Source organism: Fusarium sambucinum, chromosome III (genome assembly GCF_050947815.1).
Source record: "Fusarium sambucinum isolate potato_lamoka chromosome III, whole genome shotgun sequence".
Lineage (NCBI taxonomy): Eukaryota > Fungi > Ascomycota > Sordariomycetes > Hypocreales > Nectriaceae > Fusarium > Fusarium sambucinum.
In genome coordinates, this window is record NC_139292.1 from 3,039,461 (window position 1) to 3,065,611 (window position 26,151).

The following is a 26,151-nucleotide window of genomic DNA, read 5'->3' on the forward strand; positions in this document are numbered from 1 at the left end:
TAAGTCCTATGTTCGTTTACCATTGAAATGCCCCGCCCAACCGCAGCGCATGATTAGCTCAGGCAGCTGTGAAACTCCCAGCCCACTTGCATTACATTATCCAAGAATCCCTGCGTCACTTTCACTTCCAACTCAACTCTCCCCTCTTTAAACTTGCCAGCCTTGACCTTTTTTCTCGACCCTTGCAACAACCCTCTAGTCCTCCTCTTATAACCAACCCATAGTTAGCAGCTGGCTGCGTATCCATTCCTATTGCGAAAGCCTTATACCAACTGCGCTCATCGTCGCATGCTTCAGCGGCGACTTAATCTTACGCTCAGGACATCGATACCGCTCCTTAAACCGCCTGCGAACGAACCCGCACACCACGCGACACGCTCAACTTATAGCTTTTAAGCACCTTATCGATGCGAAAACACTCGATTGTATTGTCTAAGGAATCATTACCATAAGATAAAACATATTACATCATGGCATCTTGGTACTCCAGCCTCGTCCAAAAGACGTCTTCTCAAATCTCCTCTCTCCGCCAGAACCTCCTATCAGGCGAACAAGACGGCGATACCGAAGATGACACACATGTCTGCCGCGTCCTCCGTGGCTACTACACCGAAAAAGGCCGCCCCTTTCCCTCTTGGCTGCCACCCGATCCCAAGGCTCCAGCTCAGCAACCCGTTCAGCCCGTGATGGCACCTCAGGGTCAGCGTTTGGGTGCCCAAGGACAGCAGCAGCATGCAGGCCTTAGCAGTCTGTGGGACAACGGCCCTCAGCAACAACAGCAACAAGCACCTCAGAGTCTTCGTGCCGGAGGTGGGCGAACACCCGCGTCGCTACAACCAGGGGGCGGCGATGTATCTCGACGACCATTACCGAGTCAGCAGCGTGGAGGAAGCTATCAGAACACAGGCGGTCAATTCGGTAGGCCCGAAACAGCCAGTGTCCCGCCTGGAGGTGCTGCTACTGGAGGAGGATCTGCACAGGACAGGCTACGGCAAAGGCTCTGGGGTGGTGGATCCCGTACGACGAGTCCACAGGCTGGAAGTCAAGGGCCATTCCAACCTCCAGCTGGCAACAATGGAGGAGGTGGTGGAGGCGGTTATGAGGACCGGTTTGGACCAGGCGGAATGTATGACCAGGCAAGCAGCGGCGGTGGGGGTGGTAACGCTGGTCTGAGGAGAGGATTGCCTAGTGGACCGCGAGGCTACAGGTAAAGGGGGCCTGCTTTTCAGAAGACGACATATGTGTACAAGGCTCGGAGAGCGGAGATCCGCCTGTTGGATGACTGGCGTTCACTTTTCTTGAAAGGATAGAAAGGCGTTTTACGAGATAATAATGGAGTTTTACTTTCTCAGTAATCATATTCGAACCAATAAATTGTAGAAATTCATGATAGTATACCCTTGATAATAAAGCCACGCAAAGATAAGTGAAAGGTGCTTCTTCCCATAATACCACTAACTCCCTGCATAAATTAATTAACAGCACAACAAAATAACCCATTGAACCGTAAAAGTCCACCACTAACCAACGAAAGATGTGCATCTCAGCCTTGAAGCTTACTGGTTCGGCATGCCGTCACCGTTTTGAGCCACAGCCGTCCTAGGAAGCACTTCTACCTCCTTGCTCAACAGCTTGCGCAACTCAGGGGTGATGGTCTTTGGCTGTGGAGGTGCCGCAGGCTCGTTAGCCTTGCCCTTGGCGGGTGTCTTGCCATCCTTTGCCGGCCCTGACCCTGTTGATTCCGAAGATCCAGAAGAGTTCTTAGGATTGAAACGGGGAGCAGGGAAGTTTTGCTTCTTGTCGACTGCATCGACGAGCCTCTGGAATCTCTTGAAGAGACTTTCTGCCCTGATGAGAGTTGCTTCGAGATCGATTGTGGTGGAGAGCTCGTTAACTAGACATTATCAGTGTATGCTCAATCCGCTCAGCGATTTGTTAATACTCACTATACTTGAGCACCTCGTCAAAGTGCTGCAGGTGCTCCATGATAACATCGCGATGTCTCTCTAGAATTGCCAAAGCGATGAAGAGGTGGAAGTTGGCACTCATGTAGTCTGTCCACAACCCTTCCCATAATCGCAAGATATCCAGCCATTCAAACTCACGTTTGTACCAAACCAAAATCATTCTGAAGAAGAAGAAGAAGTTGGTGCTGTCGGCCTTTTGAAGGTGGTTCCAGAGTACAGGATCCATGAACTGGACGAGTTGATCAAGCGTCAGGAGTTGGTTACGCATACCAGATTGATCGCGTAGGAAGTTGCGTTCCATGCGCTCCATGAACTTCTGGAAACCCCAAAAGGCCACAGCATCATCCTGAATTACGGCGTAAATGGGTGCCAGCAGATCTGACATTCCCTGAACGTAACCAAGATCCTTGTTGTACTCGTTGTAGGTCAGGAGCATCTCCTTCATTTGCTCGAGATGGACGTTGGTGCCGACTTCAGCAAAAGGCGAACTTGGGTCAGGATGGGGTGTATCCTCGCCCATGAAGATGGGCACATGACGATCTGTTCTGTGAACGTCCTTTTCTGTAGAAATCGTAAGGTCAGTAAGGTACTTGGTGGAGAAAGGTCGATAGATAGTGAGCAACTTACCAATTCGTGACTTTTGCTCGCGCCACCACTCTCCTGTCTCACCCTCACCTCCATCGCCATCAAGTCTCTCCCACCATGATAGCTTGAGCTTGTAGTACTGATCACGCAGGGAGGCTATTTGCGCCTTTCGATCATCGGCAGTGCTATACCACTCATAAACACCAAGAAGGAAGAGCCAGGCTTCTTTTCGGACTCCATCGTCAGGATCTAGGCCTCCGTGGAAAACTCGTTCCTTTACTTCGTCGATTGTGACTGATAACCGACCGGTTGTGGGGTCGAAAAATGTGTTCCACTCCTTCATCGTCACAACCTTCCGGCGCTCTTCGAGTGACAAGTTACTGGCACCTTCCAGGAGCTCAAACTCGCCAACGTCGGTGTCTTCGAGCTCCATCACGTCGTTTGCGGACCATATCCGCTGTCTCCGATCGCGATCACTTTGCTCCTGGATGCCCATGGCCCATCGAGCTAGGTAGATTCTGGCGCTGTCGAACTCATCCTGGAGAGTCTGGACTTCTGGGTTCCTCAATAGTCGTCTCACTTGTGGTGGCAAATTGGGGTTCTCGACAATATCTTGAGCCGCTCTTCGCGTGAATGTGGTAACTTTGCTGAACTTTTCCATGAGGTTCCAGCCAGTCTCCTTGATCAGCTTGACAAAAGGGTCCATCTCGGCATCTCTGTTTGAAGGTCCTCCGACACCGCGTTGCTGGGCTCCTGCTGAACTGTCGTGGTTGCCGATTTGCGACGGGTTGGAGGTGGGTTTATGGCCAAAGGATTCGCTATCCTCCTTTGACGGCTCGATCAGGTATATGTTAGGCTCGGCGCCAGATCGTTCAATCTTAACATAACGACGCAGCCACTTCACAACTTCATCACCACCCCAAAACATCTGTCCCGATTCTCCGAAAGGATCAAACGTGTCACGAGCAATCTTCTTCTTTTGGAGCATCGTGCTTTGGCATTCATTGTCGTGGAAGAATAGAGCGGGGAAACTGTCACCGGCACGTGAGTTGATGATGACGGATCCATACCACCAACCAAGACTGGGAGGGCGAACAAGAAGCGAGTAGACAGCATTCACAGGAATTGCAAAGGCATATCCTCCAACAGATCCGACATGGCTCGTAACGGTCGGTGGTGGAGGCACCAGGTAAGACTGTTTCGGGGGCGAATCGCCATCGCAAAGATCGACCTTGACGTAGATGCTAGCAGAGTCGCCGAGCGAAGACTCGGGGATCCAAGCGAGAAGTAGGTCCGAGGAAGCAATATTTTGCGAATCATGGGAAGCAGATGAAGAAGGACGCTCTTCTTGGTGGCCTCTTTGCTGCAGAAGTGCGACATATCCCGGGATGTTATCCTTTGAGGACGGTGTTGGGTGGACATAAACCTGCGATTGTCAACTGCTGTTGTTCCAAATGCGACGTCTGATGTACTGTGGACTTGGGGAATAGTTACCTTGCTCTTTGAAAAGAGAAGTTTTACGCCTCTTCCTGTCTCTTCATTTCTGATAGTGTTGTATTCGCCCTCCTCATCGTCGCTCAGCGCATAGAAGCTGTTTGATGGGGATGCAGATCGTCGCGAAGGCTGCTGTGGCGGGGCATCAGCTGCCTTAGAGTCCTGCTGCGACATGACGTGAAGTTGAGCTCTTGGCTCCGAGTTGTTAGATGAGAAATCTGGTATGATTCACTTGGTTTTTTGTGATACAGCCAAAGTTTGTATAGGAGAGAAAGAGTATTTGAATTGTCACGTTGGAAAAGAGTGCATGTTCTCAGCGTCGAGGTGGCATGTGAGTAAATGCAAGCAAGCACGAAGGCAGGTGCTGTCTCTTGCCCAAACGGATCACAGATGACGACGTGCCCCGCCACAGACAGCTCCCCACTTTAGGCGTGTTAATGGAGGTACTTTAGCTCGTGGCTGAGTTGGCCTGCAGGCAGAGTGTTTCCCCATTAGACACAAGTACCCTTGCTCAGCTAGGCTTAACAGAACAATTAGGCAAAGAGAATAATATCACCAACGAGCGTCGTCACGGGCATACGGAATGGGTTTGAGTGGCTTCACACTACGTCCTGCAAATACGTAAATGTCTACGTATGGGGTGTTGACTGCTGGATAACTGAAGACTTGATTCTGCAGGACGATGGATAATCCAGATCATTATCAGTTATAGTTCATGCTGTTCATTTGCTTCCTGTACTCAACTTAGACCAAGATTGCTACCCTAGACAAAATGCATTTATATGAATTAGTTCTAATAAGTGAAGAAGCAAATAACAATCCATCATATTTATGTATATCTTAAAGACCAAGATAGTGCCCTTCTGGGCTCATTAACTCCAATAAATCTGCTACAAAACTATCCAGCTAATCGCAAGGTATGGTATACGCTGTCGGCTTAAATCTATCCTTCACCCTAACATTGGCATCCATCCAATTTCTCTGTGACCATTGTCAACGTATTACCATAGTCATAAAACTGTCGACATGCCTTCTCAACGGCTAAATTCAGTAAACCCATATTATGAAAAATTATATGCAAAAGTCATAGACTCGTTTTGTTCGTCCACTTGCACTTTTAAACATCCTCAGACATGAAAGCACTCTGGAATTCGGGCTCAACGGCTGTCTCAGGATCAGTCCAGTTCACTGGCTTGTGCAGGCGTAGCAAAGCCAGAAAGTAGTCCTCGATAATGCAAAAATTGAGCAGGAAATCATTGCAGTTCCAAGCAATAGCGCAAACCATGGCACCGGCTACGGCGTCGAGGATGAAGTGGTTTGCCGTTGCAACAATGGCAGTCAGAATCAGAGCTGGATATGACATGCCCGCGGCGATGATGATGATTCGCTTCCATGAGGAGGGTCGTAGACCAGCGATTGGGATAGTCGCGACGGTGAGACCGACAAGGAGAGAGTAACCAAAGTGCAGTGAAGGCATAGCAGCTGTAACTCAAGTTAGCAATGTGAGTTGGAAAATGCACGACTTCAACTCACCATATTGATTACAGAACTTGTTAGTAGTCCAGACGCTGCTCTCTCCAGTACCACTGTGAACAGTGTCAATGAAACCAAAGCTCTTGGATTCCTCAGCATCTGGACCCTTGTACTCGGGATCACTCAGAAGCCGAGGCGGCATGCAAGGCCAACTTGTGAAGACGACAAACGCAATCAGATTGCACATGGCCATGGTTCGTCGACGGGCTTCGTACAAAGCAGGACCAGCAGTCACATTATCGGAGCCGACGCGACCAGCAGCAAAGCGCCGGTGGCGAGTGGTTGTGAAGTAGTACAGCACCACGAGGAACATGATAGTACCAGGAATATGGATGAAAGAGTAAATACGGTTGATCCAGTGAAGAATCGTTGGTCGTGCAAGGAACCATTTTTGAAAATCGACCTCCCAGAAGATATGAAGGCGCTGTTCGAGATGAATGATTTGAAGAGCATGTCGACGAGCTACATCAACGGTGCCCTCATCGAGAGTCAAGGCAGTGATGGCGCGGCCAACCTGGTATACAAAGTAGATGAGGAACCAGTACCAACACTCGACTAAAAAGGGGAGCTTCTTCAAAAGTCGGCTAAGGAAACGATCCTCAAAAACTTGCGTGTTTGGCGTAGAAACAATGCGCTTGTAGCCTAACACTTGTAACTTGCGACGACGCAGACTCGACTGGGTATTCTTCTGGGAGTCAAGATTCGGCGAACGCGAACCGCTCCATCCACTCATCAAGCTCTCGGTCGAGTCTCGTTTCGGTAGGTCATCGGAACGCTTATAGCTCTTGAGGCTGGCGAAGCCTGACTTGTTGGTCCAGAAGTTGTAGTCCTTACTGCGGTTGAAGTAGGCGCCTCCAAAGAGGAGGGTCACCACGACGAGAGGTTCAAGAAATGAACCGACTCCCATGATGGAGAGAGTTAGCGACGACGGGCGGTTAAATTAAGCTTCTCTCTGGCGTTAAATGAGTTTAAGTGTCCGGCCACCTTGGTGTTGGTGAGGTCTGTCTCGTAAATACAAGGTACAAAGCGGTAGAAGCCGTACACCAGACCAAAGAGTATGTCAAGCTTGAGAAGAACAAATGAAAATAAAGACACAAAAAGGGTATCAGGTGAGTCACTGTAATACTTTCAGACCTAGGAAGAATAGCACATAAGAGAAGTTGTATTTAGGAGGAACAGAGTCAGGTTTTGTTTGATGGACAAGAGAGGAAGAACCAACGGAACGCTCGGGCATAAGTCCATGGTGATATTCACAGCTCATAGTTACATAGGTAGCCAAGAAATATGGCCTCACAGCATGATTCAACATGCAATTGGTAGGTCTCTTTTTTCTTTTCCCTTCTGCAAGTACCCGGAGTAGGTCATGGATACCTATTTCTTGAGGGCACACGACATGTGCCTTGTCTAAGTCGTCTCGGGAGCACTAGACCAAGCCAAGCCAGCCCCAAACAGGGAAGACCCATGAGACCCAAACTCTCCCTGTTGCCGGATGCCGGCTTGTAAAGGCTGATGAGCCAATTGCAAGGCCTGAAGTGCACCTGAAAGAGTAGAGCCTGAGCCGAGCTAGGCAGGGATGTTTGCGGTAATGGATCGCCCGCTACCAACTTTACCGCACATATACTGGCTGGCATGCGATGCAACAGGTGAATGGACCAGTCATAGACAAAGACTTAGACAAGATGGACAAAATAATGTAGCCATAAGAAGACCTGTCTCAGTCTGAGTTGTCAAGCTTGTGAGCTTATCTCATCTTGATGTGCAGAGCATCGTACTCGTACCACGTTGTTATCAAAGGATATTTCATTAACCAGCAGTATCCCCCCATAGTCTCTATCTCTGTCTCTGCCCAAGCAGGGGTAATCTAGATATTTCCGGATTGACATGATTATGGTGTTGTTTGTCCGTGCCCATTAACCACCATCATTCGACAATAGTCACTGGTACAAACCTCCCTTCTTCATTACCCCTGACTGTATCTCCTATTCCGCGAATGCCGGTGTTTGTTTCTAGGATTAAAGAATAGAATCATCTCATCAACAGAAGAACGGGTAAGATGACAAACCGGCTGCGTACGTCTGAAATGTCCAGCCTCCGACTCTTTAAAGTAACCTCCGGGTGTCCCGGACCCAATGCCACGGCGACTTCTGAATCTAGTAGCGCATCAAATCACACCGATCTAATTGAATTTGATTCTGCCTAGGAAATCTCTTGAATCATGAATTTCCACTCCTGACTCCAGTTTGCCAAGTTCCATACATAGTAACATGGCCGGCCTTGTCACCTTGGTATTATGTTTTACATTTGACTTGGCAGCTTGGTATTGATATTTTTTAATTAGATTTCTCTGGGTTTGCGTAAGCTCTACTCTGTAATACATTCGTAATTGATATGCTTGTCCATGTGTAGCTATTGACTAGGCTATATACTATATCTTTGTTTCCTATATGTCTGCCTATGTTCATGCGCAGACAACATCGCTGCCTACACTCGAAATCATTCCGAATTATTAAGCGTGCTGATATACGTCATGCTTTTAAGATATTTATCAACTTACCACGAGGAATGACATTCACGTTAATTTAGCTGGCTTCAATAAGGCAGTAGGGCAGATAGCTCAGTATTGGCGATTTCCGACGTGAGTAGTTGGAGATTGACTCCGAGTAGAGTATTCCATCATACAATCGAGACAACTCGTTCTCATTATGCCTCAGTGTCCGTCTATCATAAAGAAGACATACTTCAACGTCCACCAACTTCAATAACTCCGTCAGAGACGCAGGTACATACTCCTGTTTTAGGTATGCCACGATAGTTAAACACGTTATGGCCATAACGCAAAGCAGGCCCGAGATGTTCTTACACCCACCGATCCTAGCTATCGATGCAGTGGAACCACCAACTCTGACTAGCGTTAAGCCCTTGTGACCTTTCGGCAGTCAGAGGTTGACAATAAAACAATAAACACATGCAATGCTCTCGGTCAACCCTAAAACCCCGAGTCCCATTTTCTCAGTACAATGAACTCCCGAGACATCCGGGCCAATTCAACAGCTTTCCTCATAGCTTAATATTGAACTTATGCATATAAGCAAGCCTCAGGTTAGTCATGATCTGAGGAATGTTATCGGTCATGCTATAATCTAATACACACGCCTAATACCGAGCTGTAAACAATCCTTTTTGGAAGTAGAATCATATATCTATTAGTTTCGATAAAACCCGATTGAAAATACTACAATGGTTATTGTAGTCTTTCTGCCCAATGTATGTGCCCGCAACACCCACCATGACTTTGAACAACCCGTCAGCCCATCTATGTATGTCGTGTTCTCATTAAGTTGTCTATTTCTTTGTACTCCCCTCCCTCTCCTTCGCATTCATACCAAGTCTCTGTCTCTCAGAATAGTGCTCAACTCCTTAAGTTTAACAGGCTTGGATAGGAAAACGTCCATGCCGCTCGCATATGCATCCTGTTGGGCACTTGCCGAAGCCAGTCCGGTCAAGGCAAGTATGACTACTGGCTCTCGCTCATTGTTGTGTTCAAAGGCTCGAATCTGTTTTGTAGCTTCGATCCCATCCATTCGTGGCATGCTGATATCCATCAGAATACAGCTAAATAGGTCAGGATTTTCTTGAAAGCGTTCTACGGCCTCAAGCCCGTCTGCTGCTGTAGCATATTTGCTTTTCAGCTTCTTCATATAAGCGCACAATATCGAGAGATTTATGGGATTGTCATCAACGAGTAGGAAGCTTTTAGCTTCATTTTCCGAGGCTGGTTCCTGCATCGTCTCAGGGGGTGCTTGTGCTGGCGAGGCTCGTGTTGGCGGCTTAAGGAGTTTCGCAGATTTCGTTTCTGAATCTGACGGCGTGGGTTCATCGTTTGAAACATCGGCTACAGCATCCCCTCCACCCAAGTGTCTTCTCGGTCGTCTTTCCGATTTGTCGGGAGAATCACGCAAGAGATCCCTCTCTGCCTTCGTTGGTGTCATTGGCGATAGAGCTTGCAAGTCTCCCCATCGACGAAATGCTATATGAAGGATTCTAGCGAGCTTGTGAGGTCCGATGCTGCGGCGTCAAGTTAGCGAGGTGAGAACTCAATAATATCGGGTGGTACTCACGGCTGGGAAACAAACTCATACACTCGTTGTTCCTCGGATGTATCTCGCTGTGAAGACCGTTTGTGTGCTGTAATGGCAGTAGCGCATACAACAACTATAGGGGACCTGGCAAGTTCTGGGCTCGTGAGAACTGGGTCGTCAATTGCAATCTCGTTGCACAGCACGATATCTGGTGCCACGTGCTGGCTCGAAGACTCGTGAATAACGTCCATTTCCAACCATCGATGGCACATGGTCCGCATGGCAGACATAGGAATACCGCTTGCTGTTTGTGATTTGATCTCCTCCTCTGAGGGAAAGCCAATTAGTCGCACGCGTAGCCCTTTCAGCCGCTTAGCCTCTTCATCGGCCTCGTTCTTCTCTTGCCCCTGCAAAAAGTTCGGATTGTTCGATCGAGTTAGAGGCAAAGTTATTGTTGCAATAGTTCCAACGTTGACTGCACTCTCAATCGAGATCTTGCCGCCCATGGACGCTACGATCTTTTTGACCAGACTTAATCCCAATCCAGTGCCATGTGAAAGATGGTTTTCCTGAGAGAATGGCTTGAAAAGATCGTTTTGGAGAAAATCTGGAGAAATGCCTTGGCCAGTGTCTATAACTGAGATTCGGACTACTCGTCTGTTACTGTCCGGGTCGGTGGGAGATAGCGGTTTCTGAGAAAGTGATACTGTGATTGTGCCGCGCTGCGTATACTTCAGCGCATTTCCAAAGAGGTTCATCACTACACGCCTGAGTGCACCGGCTGCAACAAGGAAGCGATAAGGCACATAAGGGTCTATGTCGAGGAAGATAGCCACCTGATTTTTGTGTCCAAGTGGAACTTCGTGCTTGATGGTGCCATCTGCCCGACCACCCGTCAAGTCGTCCGAATTGGGGGGTTGCAATTCTTCGGCGTCCAACTGTCCGCTTCGGCTGCTGTTTTGCCAGACTTTATGGGCTTCGTTACGTCCAAAAACATGGCCAGCAAAAACACTGTCCATTACCTCCTCGACCAAAGCGTCTAATCTTACTTCAGAGGCGAAGGTGCTGGCTGCGATAGTTGCGGCAGGCTCAGGGGCGATGGATGACTTACGGGCCCGGCGCTCTCTCTTTTGGTTGACTGCGACTTGATTGACCTTCGAAAAGTATAAGAGATGGTCGATAGTTTCGGTGAGCGTCCGACCGCATGTTTCCAGGGTACGCAATAGGTTCCCCTGAAAGACATCCAGCTGGGTATCAGCAAGCAACTCAGCTGAAAGCATGACTCCATGGAGAGGAGTTCGTAGTTCGTGAGATAACGAACCAAGCACGTCGGACTGCGCCTTGTTGACTAACAGGGCTTCAAGTCTCTGAGCTTCCGACATGGCCAGCATGCCGAAGCCTCTCAAGTAACTCAATTCGTCCTCGATAGTGAAAGACCTCGTAGGCGTCATAGTGTAGGCAAAGCCTCCTGCCAGCCATCGATCCCGTTTGGGATCCCAGACAGGTACGAAAGCTACACTTCTAGCCCCAGGAAATACCTTTGATAACGACTGTCCTTCCGAGGCTCGTGACCAAGGACGATGCTCTTTGCTGGAAACAGATATTGCCGAGCTTTCGCCAAGCTCCTCTTGTTTAGATACAGATGACCAGATATCTTCCTCTGATGTTCCGCTAGACAGAAGTCCACCATCTTCATCAAAGTTAAAGATTTTTCCGTTCGAATATCTTCTCAACAGAGCCGCAAGCAGTTTCATTGGCAAGCTGGCATGAAGCTTGGAAGCAGGGTCTGAATTAATGCTAGACGAGGTGGAAGTGGCAAAACCAAGAATGCCACAGCACCGCTTTTCTTCTTCTTTGTCGGATGTTTGGGATGTAGCCTCGTCGCTACTAGATGAAGACTCGGGGGCCGAATGGCTGCCATCATGAACCACTCCGTCGAACGCTGACGCCTCGAGATTGGCATCTAGAAACAGAACACCCTCAATTTCGATTCCCTCGCGTATGAGGTTTGCTGCACGAGAGAATATCTTGGCGGTTGCTTTCTCTTTCAGGTTGGTCTCAGGCTCCTGAGCAGATGGGCCTCCCGACGAAACACTGGTCATGTTCGCTTGACCAGCATTCCCAGATCTCACAGCAATCGTTTCGCTTCCAGTATTGGCTTGCATCGGCACATGCACTGGCAGCTCCTTCTGGAAACTAATACCGCGGAATCTTTGTAGCGCTTGTTGCTCGTGATTCAAAGCACCTTCCCTGGTCACATCATCGTGAAATGCCGGAGAGCTATCGCGAGCTCTCCAACCGGCCATTGTCGACTCCTTCTCCACAAAAGAACCTATCCCTCTCGTCATCCTCACACTTCTTCTGTAAGCGTCGCCCACACTTTTTGACTGGAGATAATTCATAATATTCAAAGATACCTCTCGCAGAGCTTGGGTGTCGCTACTATTCCAGGTTCCAGCTTCCCTTGGCTGAGGATCGACCACGCAATAAACACCAATGTCGACGCCAGCGGGTGATCTTATAGGAACCGCGACATAGAAGCGAGCAGGACAGCCTGACAATGGATGCGGTAGCTTGGATAGCCGGGCGTCAGCCTCAAGGTCGGGTATCAAAGTAAGGGGCAGTTCCGTTCGAGAGGCAGAAGGGTCGTTTTTCTGCGCCATAAGAGCCCGATCACAGACCGAAAGCTGGCGTGGAAATGTTCCAGGATACAACCAAAATTCACCATGGTCGTTTGTCGACCGAATCGGTCCTGGAGCAAGTGATGATTTCCGCGATGTCTCTGCGACGATGTATTGATGATTGCGATCGAATAAAGAAATCAAAGCTCGATCGGAGCCTGTCTTCCAGAGTCCTAACTGGGCAAGAGATGCGAGGACAGTATCTCTTGAGGTTTTTTGTTGTCTGGTGGCTTCGTCGAATGCATTGTCTGTAGGAGTATTCGCATCTGGAGGGGATGCACCTTCACTGGGCGACTCTATGATGTCGTTGAGAACTGACGCTCCATACCTAACAACCTGTGAGTGATTGCGCAAAACTTGGGCTGCCCGCTAGATGCGAGAATGAAAAGTGTGAATAAAGGGAAACACAAACTTGAAAGATTCCCGTTCACGAGCTGATTCCGAAACCAGCTTGGGTGGGTATGAAGACATTTTGAGGGCTGTTTATCAACTCTGGCCCAAGTCGAGTCCAATCTGAGATATTCTTGTGTAAATATAGAAAGCAATGAACAAGGAAAGGCTAAAGTGCTCTGGAGGAAATGCGCGCTCTGATCAACCACTATGTTCACGACCTCAAAGTGGCGATCGACAAGGACTGGTTTAATGTATAGTCGCGTACACCACAGGCAAACCCGAAACTGATATACTTGAAGATACTTCTCGGAAGCAGCCGCAAACAAGGCAATTGTTTATATGATTTCGCGGGTAGAATATTCCAAAGCTTGCGTGGTAGCACACAAATTCTACACCATCATCAAGACTCATTAGTCCCTAAATCGAATTGCCAAGGCAATTTTTAAACAACTTACCGCTAACAAATACCACTGTCGCAAACGGCCGGCCATACTCCGGTTGTCGGCAAATCTTCCAAGTCTCGAACGTTCGAAAGTTCAGGTCCTAGGCATTTGCAAAGTCTCGATTCGATTGATAGATTGATGGTGGCGATAGAGGGGGAACGGAAACAATTGTGGTTGTTTGTCGGTAAACATGGAAGTAACCATCGCGGGGCCGAGACATGGAAAGCATCAACCCGCAAAGTGTTTGGTCCTTGGCTTTCGAGATCGCCTTACATAGGTACCTAATTACGTAGGTACCTAGCAATCCTTCCCTTCTCCAGACCCCTACATCGCAAGAATGGATATCTAGTAGGTACCTAGATTTGCAGTAGTACATAGTACCTTTAAAAAGAACGACCCCTGTATGATTGAACCTTGACGGCATTACTTGCCCACACTAATTGCCTTGCATGAAGCAAACTCTGACTTATTTTAAGTATTTAAGGAAATCATGTGTAAACGATTAGAAGACGAATCTCTGGTCTCCAATGAAACGAAGCCTCTGCTGGGCGTCTCGGTGAAGCCAACACCTCTTAAATCTCGTCTTTGCAGTCTCTTCGAAACCCCATTATCTATGGACATCAACACTTCGCCTAACAAGATTTAATGCCCAATTTTCCTTGATACTGTCGTAAGCTTGGGATTAGAGTGGGCACTGAAGGGGTCACCCTAGGGATATCTGCCCTGTCTGTTCAACGCTACCCACGTGTATAACGACATGATGATGTCAACTTGTGTTTTTGTCACAAATGGGTATATCGTAGTAAATCGTCAAGCTGCCGAAAAGAAAGCTTCATATAAACGCCAGGGGTAATCTAGCTACGGTATGTACTTGCACTAGCTATAGGCTTGCCCTCAGATTCCGCTTTGCAACGCCATCCAATGCATCGATCCAAGAAGTTGGTCCTTATTAATCCCCAAGATAGCAATAGTCCTTAAACGCCTTTGAGAAGAATGAAACCCTGGTAAGTTTGTTAAGTATACATTTCATTTTCTTCCACCATGCGACCCAGAATCAAACTCTGTATCACAAGCTCATCATCCAAGACACGGATGTCCACGATATTGGCTTGGGCAGGTGTTGACTTCCGTCGTCTCTTATTGCCCGTTGTTTCCGTTGGAGAGAGAACTGCCTCCACTGTTCCTGTACCCTTATCGAGATATAGCCAGTCAAATGGATTTCCTACTTTCTGTTGTTCCAGCAACAATTCTCGAGCTTGTTGTGTCGAGAAGACTCTCGATATTGATGGGCCCAAGACACTCGCAAGAAAAATGTAGGGCTCCTTAGCTTCGTTGCGTGACTTCTTTGAGTTTACAACAACAAGGACCCGTTGCCCGTCCAGAAGCCGTGGTCGTTGTTCAATAACCTCAGCCAGCCTCGCTTCAGCCGCCGAATATGGAGTCAAGATTCGTGACCGGAGAGCATTTCCGAGCACAGTAGATGCGCCTGCACAAAGCAAATATGGTTCCCAGTCCACGATGGCACCCTTGTTGAGGCAGGCTGTGATCCATTGAGGAGCCAAGCAAGGAAGACCCAGTGCCAGTGCCTGCATGTATTTGACTTTGCGCGAATGATTGTCGGCAATGAGTGCTGTAAACCCGCTCTCACAACTTGTTTTGGTAAGCCTCAAGGCTTCTTCCTCGTCCATCACTGGATTCATAGTACTCATGATGGATGAGTGCTCAAACATGTCCTGGAACCCATCTGTGAGAATTGCTCCCCCTGATTGTGTAATTTTCGACTCTATCTTCTTACGCTCTTGTGCTTTGAACTGGGTTGAAAAGGACAGTGCAAACACCATACCATCAAACAGCCGTCCTGTACGAGGTACAGAAGCGAAGCTCTGTTTGAAGGACCTGCTGGATTTGTGTACAATACTTCTTTCTAACACGCTTGCAGCTGGCGAAAGGTGCAGTTCATCGGTTGATTCAGAGCCGAGACGTGGATACCGTTTCGATATTCTTCTCGACTTTCCTGCTTGTTGAGGCGACACTGACTTTGTTCCTAATCGAATATGCCCCTTGCGCAAGCTGTGGTTGCCTCCTGGAGAGGGAAGAGTCACCGATTCCGGCCGATCAGAGCCAGGTGAGTCTTGCGTTCCGGGTGTTGTCTTGGCAGAACAGGTTGGTGTCGTTGATAAAACACTCAAGCTTGACGATGTTGGTAAAACTTGACCAGCCGAGCGACTGGCCTGTGGGGTTACTGGAGTTGCCCCAGCTCTACCGCTGCGTCGTGAGCGAGTAGTCATTGGTGGAGGGAGGTTTGCGTAAACATCCCGAGCCATCTTCTTGGACCGCGATGTCGGATTCGCATCAACCTTGATCGTCTCCTGAGGTGGCTGACACTCCTGGTCTGACTCTTCTTCTATCATCGAAACTCCACCCGCCTTGTGCAAAGGTGACGACATGGACATTGGTCTCGGCTCTATTTCACCCATCAATCCATCCGAGTTGGAAGAGCTGAGGAAAGGATTCCCGCGTTTTTGCCGAACTGCACGACCATAAGTCCTGGTGGTTCGTCTCCGTGGCGGAGGCAACGATGAGGGCTCAGAGTGATTGTTTGGCCCTTCTGGTAGATCTTCATCGTCCATCCGTAACCGAGGTAGCTCAGGCTCTGATGGCTCTGGATGTTCTACAGGTGCTGTAGGTGGTAGAGATGGCGCTGGACTGGTGGCCGGTATCATATCTTCATCTACCACAACCTTATCAGCATCCACCAATACCGTGTCGCCATCGTGGTCAACCTGGTGGTTTTCGGGAGCACTATTTCCAGGAGTAGCTTTTGTCGATGCAACAGGAAGTTCGTTTGAAGCCACCAATCCTTTCTGGGAATCATCAACGATGGCGGGCAGCTCTTGTCGCTTGTTAACATCCGTGTCAACATTTGACGTCGCATGGCTCGCTTCCAGGTTATCAGCCCCAAAGAGCTTTCTCCTCTTCCTCGATGGCTGTCCCGTGGAGTCTTGCCATATTTTTGGTGTAAAACTGACTCGGCCCAGTTCCTCGGCAGCCTGTGCCTTTTTCCGCTCAATCTTCTTTCGTCTCTCCATCCGTCGAATTGCGTCGTCGGAATCATCATCGGAGTTCATAGGAGAAATCACAATTGACCCCAGTATTTTTCTCTCTTGGGACTTTTGCATGGGTTCGTAATGGGACATTGGTTCGGTGGTGCTCGAGGACCTGGGTGCTTGCGCGCGGGGCGTAGGTTCTGATGACGGGGGCGACTCTGGTATCATGTCACCGCCAGCGGACCGGCCATCCAGAGGTGTTTGTACTCGCCCCGAGTCTCTATGGTCATCTGTCAATAAGGTCTCAGGTATCTCATGTAGACGTAGGGGGCTCGATGTACGAATATCGGTTGGTGACGAAACATTGGCTCGATTCTTCAAGGGCGACGTCTCAATCAGGTTTGGCGATTTCGAGTTGAATAATTTCGGAGAAGGTCGTGACGACGTTGGGCTTATACGTTTAACAGCCGAGGAGAACTGCGTCTGGCCGAACAATTGGCTTCCGGCTAGAGGAGCAGTAATGTTTGGTTTCGTAGCAAACGGGTTCTTGGGGACAGCGGGGGTCTCGAAAGTCGGGGCATGAGGCCGGTGCGGTGTTTGCCCATTATTCAACTGCGAAGTGCCATCAGGATGCCTCCAGTCACCTCTAGTGTTCTCGAAGCCTGCATCCTCTGAGACCTGGGATGATGGTCGACCGAACTCGCTTAAGTTCGCAAAGTTGACGGCCCCTGTGTCGTCATCTTCAAGAGGCCTAGGCTCAAGAGACCCAGACTGTGTATCACCTTCGACAGGACTGGAGGGTACAAAATCGCAAAATTCACTGTAATCACGGTCGAAATTGGCCTGGGTCGGAGTTTGCTGAGAAAAATCCATCTTGTGTAAGGCGCCAGCTGCAGCGCTATTCGGCGGCTTCGTACTCCTTGTCAGAGGCTTGGGTGCATCGTTCTGCACTTCTTGCGGCTTCGCGCTGTCATGGCGCGCAGGCAAGTGCTTGGAGTCTTGTGGATTGATGAGAATGTCGTGGCCTGGAGTTTTGCTTCTGTCGGCAATCAGGTTAACGCGGTCCTCGCGGCCCTGGGTAACGCCTCTTTGTATGCTGGTCTCTAGAGTACATTGCTTTTTCGAGTGTGTCAGTGCCACCCCTGTCTCGTCCCAGTGCGACGGATCGCCATTTTCAGAAGCGGGTCTCACTGAACGCGCCGTGTTCGTTAACGCGTCGTGAGAGCCAGCGGCCTCGGATGCCACTTCTTCGTTGACTGTCGGGTCCGATGATGGAACTACAACTTCTCTTGTGGGTGAAGCGATCTGTTTTGGAGCATCCGTGCCATTTTTGGAAGACAATTCGAATTTGGAAAGCGGACTGCTAAACTGTGTGAAGCAGCAAAAGTGTTAGTGCATCATGAGTGATAACCCCAGTGTAAAGTGATTTCAGCTGCACTGTCGACATACCCTGCCGACGCCAAACTCGGCCCTGTAGGCATCGAAGATAGCCTGACTGTCCTGCGACTCGTTGCTGCCTGCTTGAAGCGACTGGGATTCCATCATTTCGGTGATTGACGCATTTTCGAGTTGAAGAGTGACGGGAAGAGAGAGCTGTTGTGAAGAATTCAGAACAAAGAAGTGAAATCAGCGCATCTCTCTCTTTGCGGCTAAACTGGAGTAAATCGACCGGAAGGGAAAAGAGGGAAAAAGTTGCGAACGTCTGTGACGCGACAGCACGTGACGTTCATTTAAAACTTACACGACCACTATCTGCCCCAACCACCACTCGAATGGGAAAAGTGAACTTAAAAGTGACTTTTTACAAGAGCAAAGAAGAGACTCGTTCATTGTCTTTCACTACCAGGGAATTCTCATCTCTGATATGCAGGCCCGGAAGGGAATTTGAAAACTGACAGCATTGGCCAATCATACTGCCCGTTGGATTAAGAATGTTCAAAGATAGAGAAACACAGAGCTATGTGTTTTTCCCTGATTCTTCCATGCCACTTCAACTAGTCAGGTTAGTCATTGGAATAGTATGGTTGCGGATTCATGGGAAGTTTGTTTGCTATCAGGCAGTTTGGGTTCACAATTCAGCGAACTAAGAGGCAATAAAAGTTAAGAATCCATGCGCATATCGGCTGCAACCACAACTTCCACAGCGGCTAAGTGTAATCACATGTGATTGAAACGTATTCAAGAATTTGCTGCCACTGTTTTCTCAGTTATGGGTTAGCACATATTTGTAGAAAGTCTCTGTATCTGCTCTGACTACAGCATGCCAGTCTAGATGTCTGGGCCCCAGATCACATCATTCTCTGGACTGTTCTTTGGTTGATTGCAATGAGTTAGACAAAACTGCTGATGATTCAACTCCATTTTGCATCTTAAAGTCCCATCAGGTATGATACAATCCTATATAGGGCTCAGGCTCTTTGACTATGAGCTTAGCGATAGTTGTCACAGTAATTGAGAAGCAAAGGTGGTTTTCACCAAGTGCATCGTCTGGTAACAATTGTAGACTCAATGTTTCGAGGAAGTGCAACATTTTGCGTATGGACATCTATAATGATTAAGAAAAATTCAAGGTATCGTACCTTAAATTTATTAATGCCCACTGGAATGATTCATTTATGGTGCCACCAAGTGATGCAAGCTTCTGCCCCGCTCCGATGATGCCCCGCGTCATGCCCCGCGCCTTTTTTCCATCATACATCGTATTCAACGCATTTTACAGTAACGCAACATGACGCTAAAGGTTATCCTGGGTGCTCAATCGGGTGGGTTTTTTCTTGTTCTCTCCTTCGCCCCTTCCTGCTGTATCTAGAAAATTCCAGATATCGAGAATGGAGAGATGTGGCGTGGTTTCAATATTCATGATGGACGAATGCTAACTATGAATTACAGCCGATGAGGGCAGCTCAGCGTGACAACAAGAACATCATTGTTGTGGGAGCGAATGCACTAATGTTTGACATCAAGTACGGCTCGTACCCCTTCGTAACTTTTTCTGATACAACGATTGGCGGAATTATTGGTGGCCTTTGTCTAAATCCAGCCAGCATCACCGAGACAATTGGTGTGTTGAAATGTTATACAACCCGAGCAGTCCGGCACCTTCAAAACCGAGGATACTGGTGAGATCTGAACCAAGCTCCAGGAGATTGGACGAGAATGGGGAACATCGACTGGCCGCCGACGTAGCTGCGGATGGCTCGACCTCGTTATCGCCAAATATAGTACTTCCACGCATGCCACGTGACGTCTTTCCTTGGGCGAAGTTATTGACAGTACCAGCAATTTTTACTCGTTGAACCTCACAAAGCTCGATGATCTGGACACTTTTGAGACGATCAAGATTGCCATTGCCTACAAGGTTGACGGAGAGGAACTCGACCACTACCCTGCTGACCTCGACCTCCTAGAGCGCGCCGAAGTAGTGTATCACGAGATGCCTGGCTGGCAGAAGCCAACAACTGGTGCAAAAACTTTCTACGACCTTCCTAAGCAAGCCATAGAATACGTCGAGGTATGGTAGATGTCACTGTATGAGTGAGCCACGCTAACAAATCTCAGTACATTGAGAAGTTTGTTGGGGTTAAGATAGACCTATTCTTTGGATTCCTGGTTGACATGCGTGTTTGCTAACATCTCCTAGGTCAAGTGGATTGGTACCGGTCCTGGCCGTGAGGCCATGATCACGCGCGCTTAAGCGATTGCAATTGTACATGGTATTGATTGTACACACGCATGGCGTCTTTTCAATCATAGAGCCTTACAGACAGTCTGCAATAGCTCATTTAGATGAAGTCATGGATTCGGGAACAGTTTTCAGATCGGGTTTTGAGCTAACAAAATAGACTTGCGGATTTTTGCGGATTCAGGTGTCACGAAGAACGATGGTCAGTAGTAAACTGGATGTTATTAGTCAAAAACTCACTCAACCGTCGATGACAATCGGCCGTCTGTTAAACCTTCACAGACTACTCATATACATATGACCAAAAAAGTCGAAATCAGGATATTACTGGGATGAACTAACCTTACATATCATAACACAAATCTGAAAATATTGCTATACCAAATTCATTCAATAGTATTCGTTGTGAGACTCGGAGATCTAGCATCGTGGGTTTCTCGACATAGGGCTGTGGATGACTAGGATCTAAACAGCCGGTTGAAGAGGGCGAGCTTCGTGTTAGTTACCGAATACAACTACATTCTATAAAAAATGGAAATTCATTTTATTAAACCAAGTCACAAGTGTTAAATCATGTATCCCACTGCTGATGTGACAGTCCGTCAACCCCTAGTTTAATATAAGAGCACATAGCCTTGATAATAGTTGGAGTCGTCCTAGTATCCTATCTTGTGATCGTAGCTATGCTGATGCTATGCGCACGCTTTAGACGAGCCTTGTGTTAGTGGTCAGGTAATGCATTTGGTCTACAATGTTTCCATGCTGTCTCAGTGATCAACGGAGTGTAGTAAAGGACAACGACTGTCAGGGTCGGCGGTTCTTTTGCACTGTACCCATCGGCCGTCTCAGTTCTAATCGTATCTCGAAATCCAATACCCCCTTTCCACATTGCTGTGGAATTCTATCCATGTAGTGGCAGCAAGCCTTCAGCCGGTGTGCCCTTAGAGCTTAACATTAGAAGCATACATGCATGACTGTTGAGTATTCCCAAATCCATAACACTACGTAACTCTTATTTGTATTGACTTGTGGCCTTGAGTTCATCCTATGGTAGTGATCTTGGGTTGCTCCTATCTCAGAGCCGCAATGGAGCATTTGAAGCCTGCATATCAGGCAATGGACACCTTTTGAAGAGTGGGCGTACGCCTGCAGTATTTGATGGCATTGCATGACTTCCCTGGCTCCGAGGTTCTAGGCCGTGAAGATTTTGTCAAGTTCTCCCCGCTATGCATAGGAGTTGCAAGATTGAGGAGGCAACTAACATGAGAGATGGGCATCTATGAACACACCCGTCTCTATCCAGATAACATTAGACATGTGTCACTTACAGGTGCTTGGTATTGTTAGTTGTCATTTTCCTTGTGGGAACAAATATAATTTTACATGCCCAACCTTTAATGAAGACATGGTGCATTTGAAGACAGGCTCCATTCAACTCAATCAATTGCTCTGATACGAGACAACAACCGAGTATCCCTGCAGAAGGAATTTCTATTACATCAACACTTTGACTTTGACTTTGGCCAACTCATCGTCAAGGTTATTGCTGTCAAGCTCCATTCGAGATCGACGGCAGTTGTTCCGCGAGCGAGGTGAGACAAGACAAGACAACAAACGGCCCTGTCCTCAACTCTATTCCCTGGTGCATTGACTAGACCAGCATCATGTATCTATCTCTAGCCAGCTCGTCGTCAAGGTTATTGTTGGTGTTGTTACGGTCGAAACTCCATACCGAGACCCTCTTCGGTCAATCGTGAAATCCACTTCTAGATCCATTTTGATCTGCCGCCACGGTAGTCCTCCGGCTCGGTGTAATGCGGCCATCCGTACCGGTGCGGAAACCTACAGCTTACATCCTCTAGTGTAAGTGGTAGAAATGCACAGTAGGTGAATGCGCTGGATCGGTATCAGGCTGCATGGCAGGTTTCGGGTAGAAGCAGCAATCGCATGGTCTTCGTCGTGTTTAGTTTAGTTTGGGCGGCAGAAGCTTCTCTCCAAGTGGGAAGACGGGTAAGTGCAGTGAAGAGGGGAAATTTGGCATCTTTGGGTAAATTGTATGCCATGACATGACATAACCCACTTTCCATGTAGTTTGTGATGATGTATCGGAATTGCGGGTGGAAGGTCTTCAAGTGAGGTTAGTGAGATATTAGTATCTGAGGTAAGGTGAAGTCAAGATGGAGTCTGGACCATTGTAGACCTTGGTGAATGCAGCAACCAATCTTGTAGCAGAAGAGAAAAGGCGCTCATGTGTAGGTGCATTATACGCCGTCATCTTTTATTATCAAGCACTTGATTCAAGTAGTTCATCAAGATCGACTTCATCCTCAGTCTTGAGCCAAAACGGGGAGCACCAACTCCGTTATCACTACCCTAGACCAGCCCCCCTATCGCAGATCTTCATTATCCCCCACGGAAATGGAACATCACCAAGATCATCACTATGGTCCCGTGAGAGGTCAGCACACCCACCCCTCTCACCTTTCTTCTCGCTTCTACTGTGCCATTGCTCAAGCCAAGGGCCAGAACGCGCCCTTTTCTCCTGTCAAGCATGTCATTGACAATATTGGCAAGAGTCTGGCCAGGGTCTGGAAAAAAGGCGAGTTCCTGCAGCGAGAGTCTGAGAGAGTACGGATGCTACCTCGTCACACGAAAGGTCACATGGCACATTCATTGCAGGTTGAGACTAAGACATCACATCACAACTAAGGCGCCACCTCCGCAATTTAGACACCCTCCTATCTGATCACTGTAGAGCAGAGTTGTTCTGTGCAGCGTTCCCTTTGGTGCACTAGAGTGTAATCAGGCAAGATGATCACAGCACCAAAGCCAAACCGACCTAACGGAAAACGTAGAATAAGTTGCGAAGACTCTCATGGCATCAAGTATATTTCCATGACTTGGGGAACATGAGCGGTCACGAGAGAGGGGGTGTGACCTTCTAACTCGAGTTGAATTAACATATACTCTATCATGACTCTATCGTTTAGCTATCCCTCTACCAGACATAGTGGTCTGAATAGTTGCGTTTCAACTAAATGAGCTTGGAAAGCAAACATGCATGCATGAATAGCAGAGACTCAGAAGCTGCTTTGATAATCTCCCTTTCATGCAATGATCCCTTCACGTATTGTACCCTCCTGCAGGAGGCTCAAGATAATGGATGGATGTCGTCAGAGCTTTGCCGCAGACTGCAGACTGGGGCCCAAGCAGTCGGATCTTGATGAGCGACTAATACCTCAGAGTGTCACGGAAGGATTATTTGCTTCCCTCTGTCAGCCACCAACAGATGCCAACGTCTTATCTGTTCACTGGATAGACATACGGGCTTTGTTGTCCAGCACAGACAGCCCCAGGGCCATGGTACTGTGACAATCACACCATTCCTAGCGTAAGCGCCTACTGGAACAAACAAAGAGACGATGGCCCATGGACTCGTAATACTCTACGTAAATGCTGTTTTAAATAATATTCCACGGAGTACCCGTAGCGGCTACCTCCTGACTTACCGACAGTGGTAAAGTTTGATAAACCGCTGCGGACGGGCGACTCCAGCCACCGACGATGCCGAGTCCGAGAAAGCCTGGAGAAATCCGGGGTAAGTTGTATGTAGCGTGTTAATTAAACGACTGACGAGGGTCAAAAGTCTGGAGACTCAAAAGAGGGGTCTTTGTTCTGCCAAGACCTCAACCATCAATTTAGTTCAGTGCAACATGGCACGCTGTGACAAGCTCCTCTCGGCTAGCTATCAGACCATGCAACATGCAATAGCGAAAACACAAAATGACAGGTAAAGGTGATAATTCAGAGAATTGTAATTGGGACGTCGGACATGGAATGCCATTCATGACAATCACTCTACCTAGGTAGTCGGCTAGGACTGCACTGCAAGCAGCCGCAAATGCAGGCGCCGCATCCATTGCTTAGCAAGGTACAGCAACAGCCACGGGGCAGCCATAGCTAGGTACAGGCATCTATCCCCCGCAACTCAACGTCCACCAAATAAACGATAAGTCGTTCGATCATTCTCTCCAACAATCAACCAAACGTCCAAAGTTCCCCACGTCAAGAGGCGTAGCACAAGAGTCTGGGGGTGGCTTAGAGGTGATTGGATAACATCCTCAAACTGTTGCGTACAAAGAAATGCAACCGTGTGGCGATCTCAGCTGCCAGAGGTGCTGCTGCATCGGTTCTATCCTGTCCTGCAAATGAGGGTCATCGTGAAGACTGACAGTAGTCAGTAGTGGGCAGACTTACAGACAACCACATTCTCCTTGAAACTCCTATAACAGAAGAAGAAACTCAATGCAATGCAGCAATATCCCGATTTCGATTCGCCTCCTTTACAATCACCAGTCTCTGTACGCCGTAGTCTCGCCACGTACGGCTGTTTATGTCTCTTCCTAGAGGCTCATGTCTAGTGCAACCTGACAAGTCTCTTCTGGGACTGTTGCCGTACAGAAAAGAAACATTCGCCTCGTGTCTTGCGAATGAGGCATCTCGTCTTGCGAGTCTCTTTTTGAGCCGCCAGCATCCGACCCCAAGCCGTCTTGGCTCTTCGCCTCTCCTCTGCCTCCCAGCGAGGCGGCCGAAAAGGGATCTTCGATGGTCCCGACGCAGGCCTTGTAGATTATGTGTACCGTTACGCTGGGGGTTTCAAAGGTGGACGGACACTTGAACGAACCCTTGGAGCGCTCATGATAGCCTGCTTTGAGTTGTGTGCGACCCCCCATGTCCTAATTGTCCACTCAGCACAGGCACGGGGATTGCACGGCAGAGTCGAATAAACCCCCTGATAAGACACGACGGCAGGCTTACTTTTGTCCAAAAGCGTGCAGCTGCAGCAGTCTGATAGGAATTTGGTCCTAGGCGCTGGTTGGTCTTTGTATTTGGACGGGACGGGATAGAACAGGACAGGATAGCGGCAAGACAGTACCAAGGGCAGGCATTGCACAGACGCAAAAGCTGGAGATGTCGAGGATGGAAACATATTTTCGTTTGTCAGAAATCGGCCGGGTGGCCAATTTTGGATCCCTTCCTTGATGATACCCCTTCACTTGAAGAATGTAAGCTGAGAAAGGAAGTAGAAATTGTTGCAGAGGATACCTATTTCAGAATACCATTTCGAATCTGACTGTGCCACTACGTAACTATACAGAAGAGACCATAAGAACGCGTATCCTTGCTGGTTGTAACAGAACCTGCAGTAGAGGCAGCGTGGCAGGACGGGCCCTGACAAAGTGACAAGCTCCTTTGATGCAAATTTGCGCCTAGCCCAGCCGAGTTTTTGGTTCAACAAAAACCCCGGTTCGACAAAAGATACGAGTGTACATGAAAGAATGCGGGGGAACGCACGTTGAATGTGATCTGTCAGATCTGCCTTTTACTAGTAGGAGTAAGACAGGGCACGATGCAACGCAACGCAACGCAACGCAACGGTCCAGGTTAGAGCCTAGACCACCAAGCCACCATCAGTCAAAGACAATGCAGACAAGGACGAGGCAATGAAAAAAGGAACCTTTCTGAAGGGCAAAAATAACGGGTTTTCTGGAAGCCATGTGGTCCTTACTTTCATGTCTCTGAAAAACGTGTCTGCATTGGAAACACGAAACAGCAGAGGCAAGGGATGATGCTGCGAGTGCGAGTTGATATGATCGGTCGAATTGGTAAGTTTCTCATTTCGCTTGTCCAGAGAAGCTGGAGACTCGAATCAGCGACGTCAGGTAGTATCAGCATAACATGCGGCTCGCTGCAGGACCAGACATGTCAACCCCAGACTTGACGTGAGAATTGCACATTGTAACAGGAATAGTCAGATTGAAAGACATAATGAGCGGCCGAGGTCTGGTTTGGACTTGGCTTCGGGGTCCTTGCCTGCCGCCGGAGCGAAAAGAATGGGATACTACGCTATAGGCATAACACGGCAAGCCATGTCAGGGGTTGGAACTACAAATCTATCAGCATGCAACCTTGACAGCCATTATCAGAATGTCACTGGTAGAATCAATGAGCGAGTGCCTGCCGTGGGGCCGCCGTTGAGTTGAAATGAGCCTTGTGGATGACATACAATCAGACAGACGCCTTTGGACTTTTGCTCCGTTCCGTGTCTCTCTTTCACGATCACTAACTCAAACACTTGAAACCTGTTCTGGACGATTCTCATGACTCAGCCCTTGCCCTTGCTTGAGAGTAAAAGAGCCCATGTCATCATCAGCAGACACAGTCAGCCTGAGGAGCCACGCGCAAA

At 48.4% G+C, this 26,151-nt stretch overlaps 6 protein-coding genes across 6 annotated transcripts; 2 read left to right on the forward strand and 4 right to left on the reverse strand.

Annotated features, from left to right (window-relative positions):
- Window positions 1-470: 470 nt before the first annotated feature.
- On the forward strand, window positions 471-1,211 carry FSST1_011183 (Sec1-binding region of Mso1-domain-containing protein; the record flags this gene model as incomplete). The annotated part of the gene is made up of 1 exon (XM_083234289.1): window positions 471-1,211. One exon carries the CDS (start codon window positions 471-473, stop codon window positions 1,209-1,211), a length of 741 nt encoding a protein of 246 aa, XP_083080879.1.
- A 345-nt stretch (window positions 1,212-1,556) lies between these two features.
- On the reverse strand, window positions 1,557-4,220 carry FSST1_011184 (GTPase-activating protein GYP7; the record flags this gene model as incomplete). The annotated part of the gene is made up of 4 exons (XM_083234290.1): window positions 1,557-1,894; window positions 1,947-2,528; window positions 2,595-3,978; window positions 4,047-4,220. 4 exons carry the CDS (start codon window positions 4,218-4,220, stop codon window positions 1,557-1,559), a joined length of 2,478 nt encoding a protein of 825 aa, XP_083080880.1.
- A 943-nt stretch (window positions 4,221-5,163) lies between these two features.
- FSST1_011185 (PAP2 superfamily-domain-containing protein) lies at window positions 5,164-6,486 on the reverse strand (the record flags this gene model as incomplete). Its single annotated transcript, XM_083234291.1, has 2 exons — window positions 5,164-5,528; window positions 5,580-6,486. The coding sequence occupies 2 exons, from the start codon at window positions 6,484-6,486 to the stop codon at window positions 5,164-5,166; spliced, it is 1,272 nt and encodes a 423-aa protein (XP_083080881.1).
- A 2,470-nt stretch (window positions 6,487-8,956) lies between these two features.
- Window positions 8,957-12,810, reverse strand: FSST1_011186 (hybrid sensor histidine kinase/response regulator; the record flags this gene model as incomplete). The annotated part of the gene is made up of 3 exons (XM_083234292.1): window positions 8,957-9,644; window positions 9,698-12,667; window positions 12,752-12,810. The coding sequence occupies 3 exons, from the start codon at window positions 12,808-12,810 to the stop codon at window positions 8,957-8,959; spliced, it is 3,717 nt and encodes a 1,238-aa protein (XP_083080882.1).
- Window positions 12,811-14,188: 1,378 nt separating this feature from the next.
- On the reverse strand, window positions 14,189-17,767 carry FSST1_011187 (chromatin-binding protein RAD9; the record flags this gene model as incomplete). The annotated part of the gene is made up of 2 exons (XM_083234293.1): window positions 14,189-17,590; window positions 17,672-17,767. 2 exons carry the CDS (start codon window positions 17,765-17,767, stop codon window positions 14,189-14,191), a joined length of 3,498 nt encoding a protein of 1,165 aa, XP_083080883.1.
- A 1,183-nt stretch (window positions 17,768-18,950) lies between these two features.
- Window positions 18,951-19,916, forward strand: FSST1_011188 (P-loop containing nucleoside triphosphate hydrolase protein; the record flags this gene model as incomplete). Its single annotated transcript, XM_083234294.1, has 5 exons — window positions 18,951-18,962; window positions 19,112-19,341; window positions 19,496-19,733; window positions 19,781-19,801; window positions 19,863-19,916. The coding sequence occupies 5 exons, from the start codon at window positions 18,951-18,953 to the stop codon at window positions 19,914-19,916; spliced, it is 555 nt and encodes a 184-aa protein (XP_083080884.1).
- Between the last annotated feature and the right edge of the window lie 6,235 nt (window positions 19,917-26,151).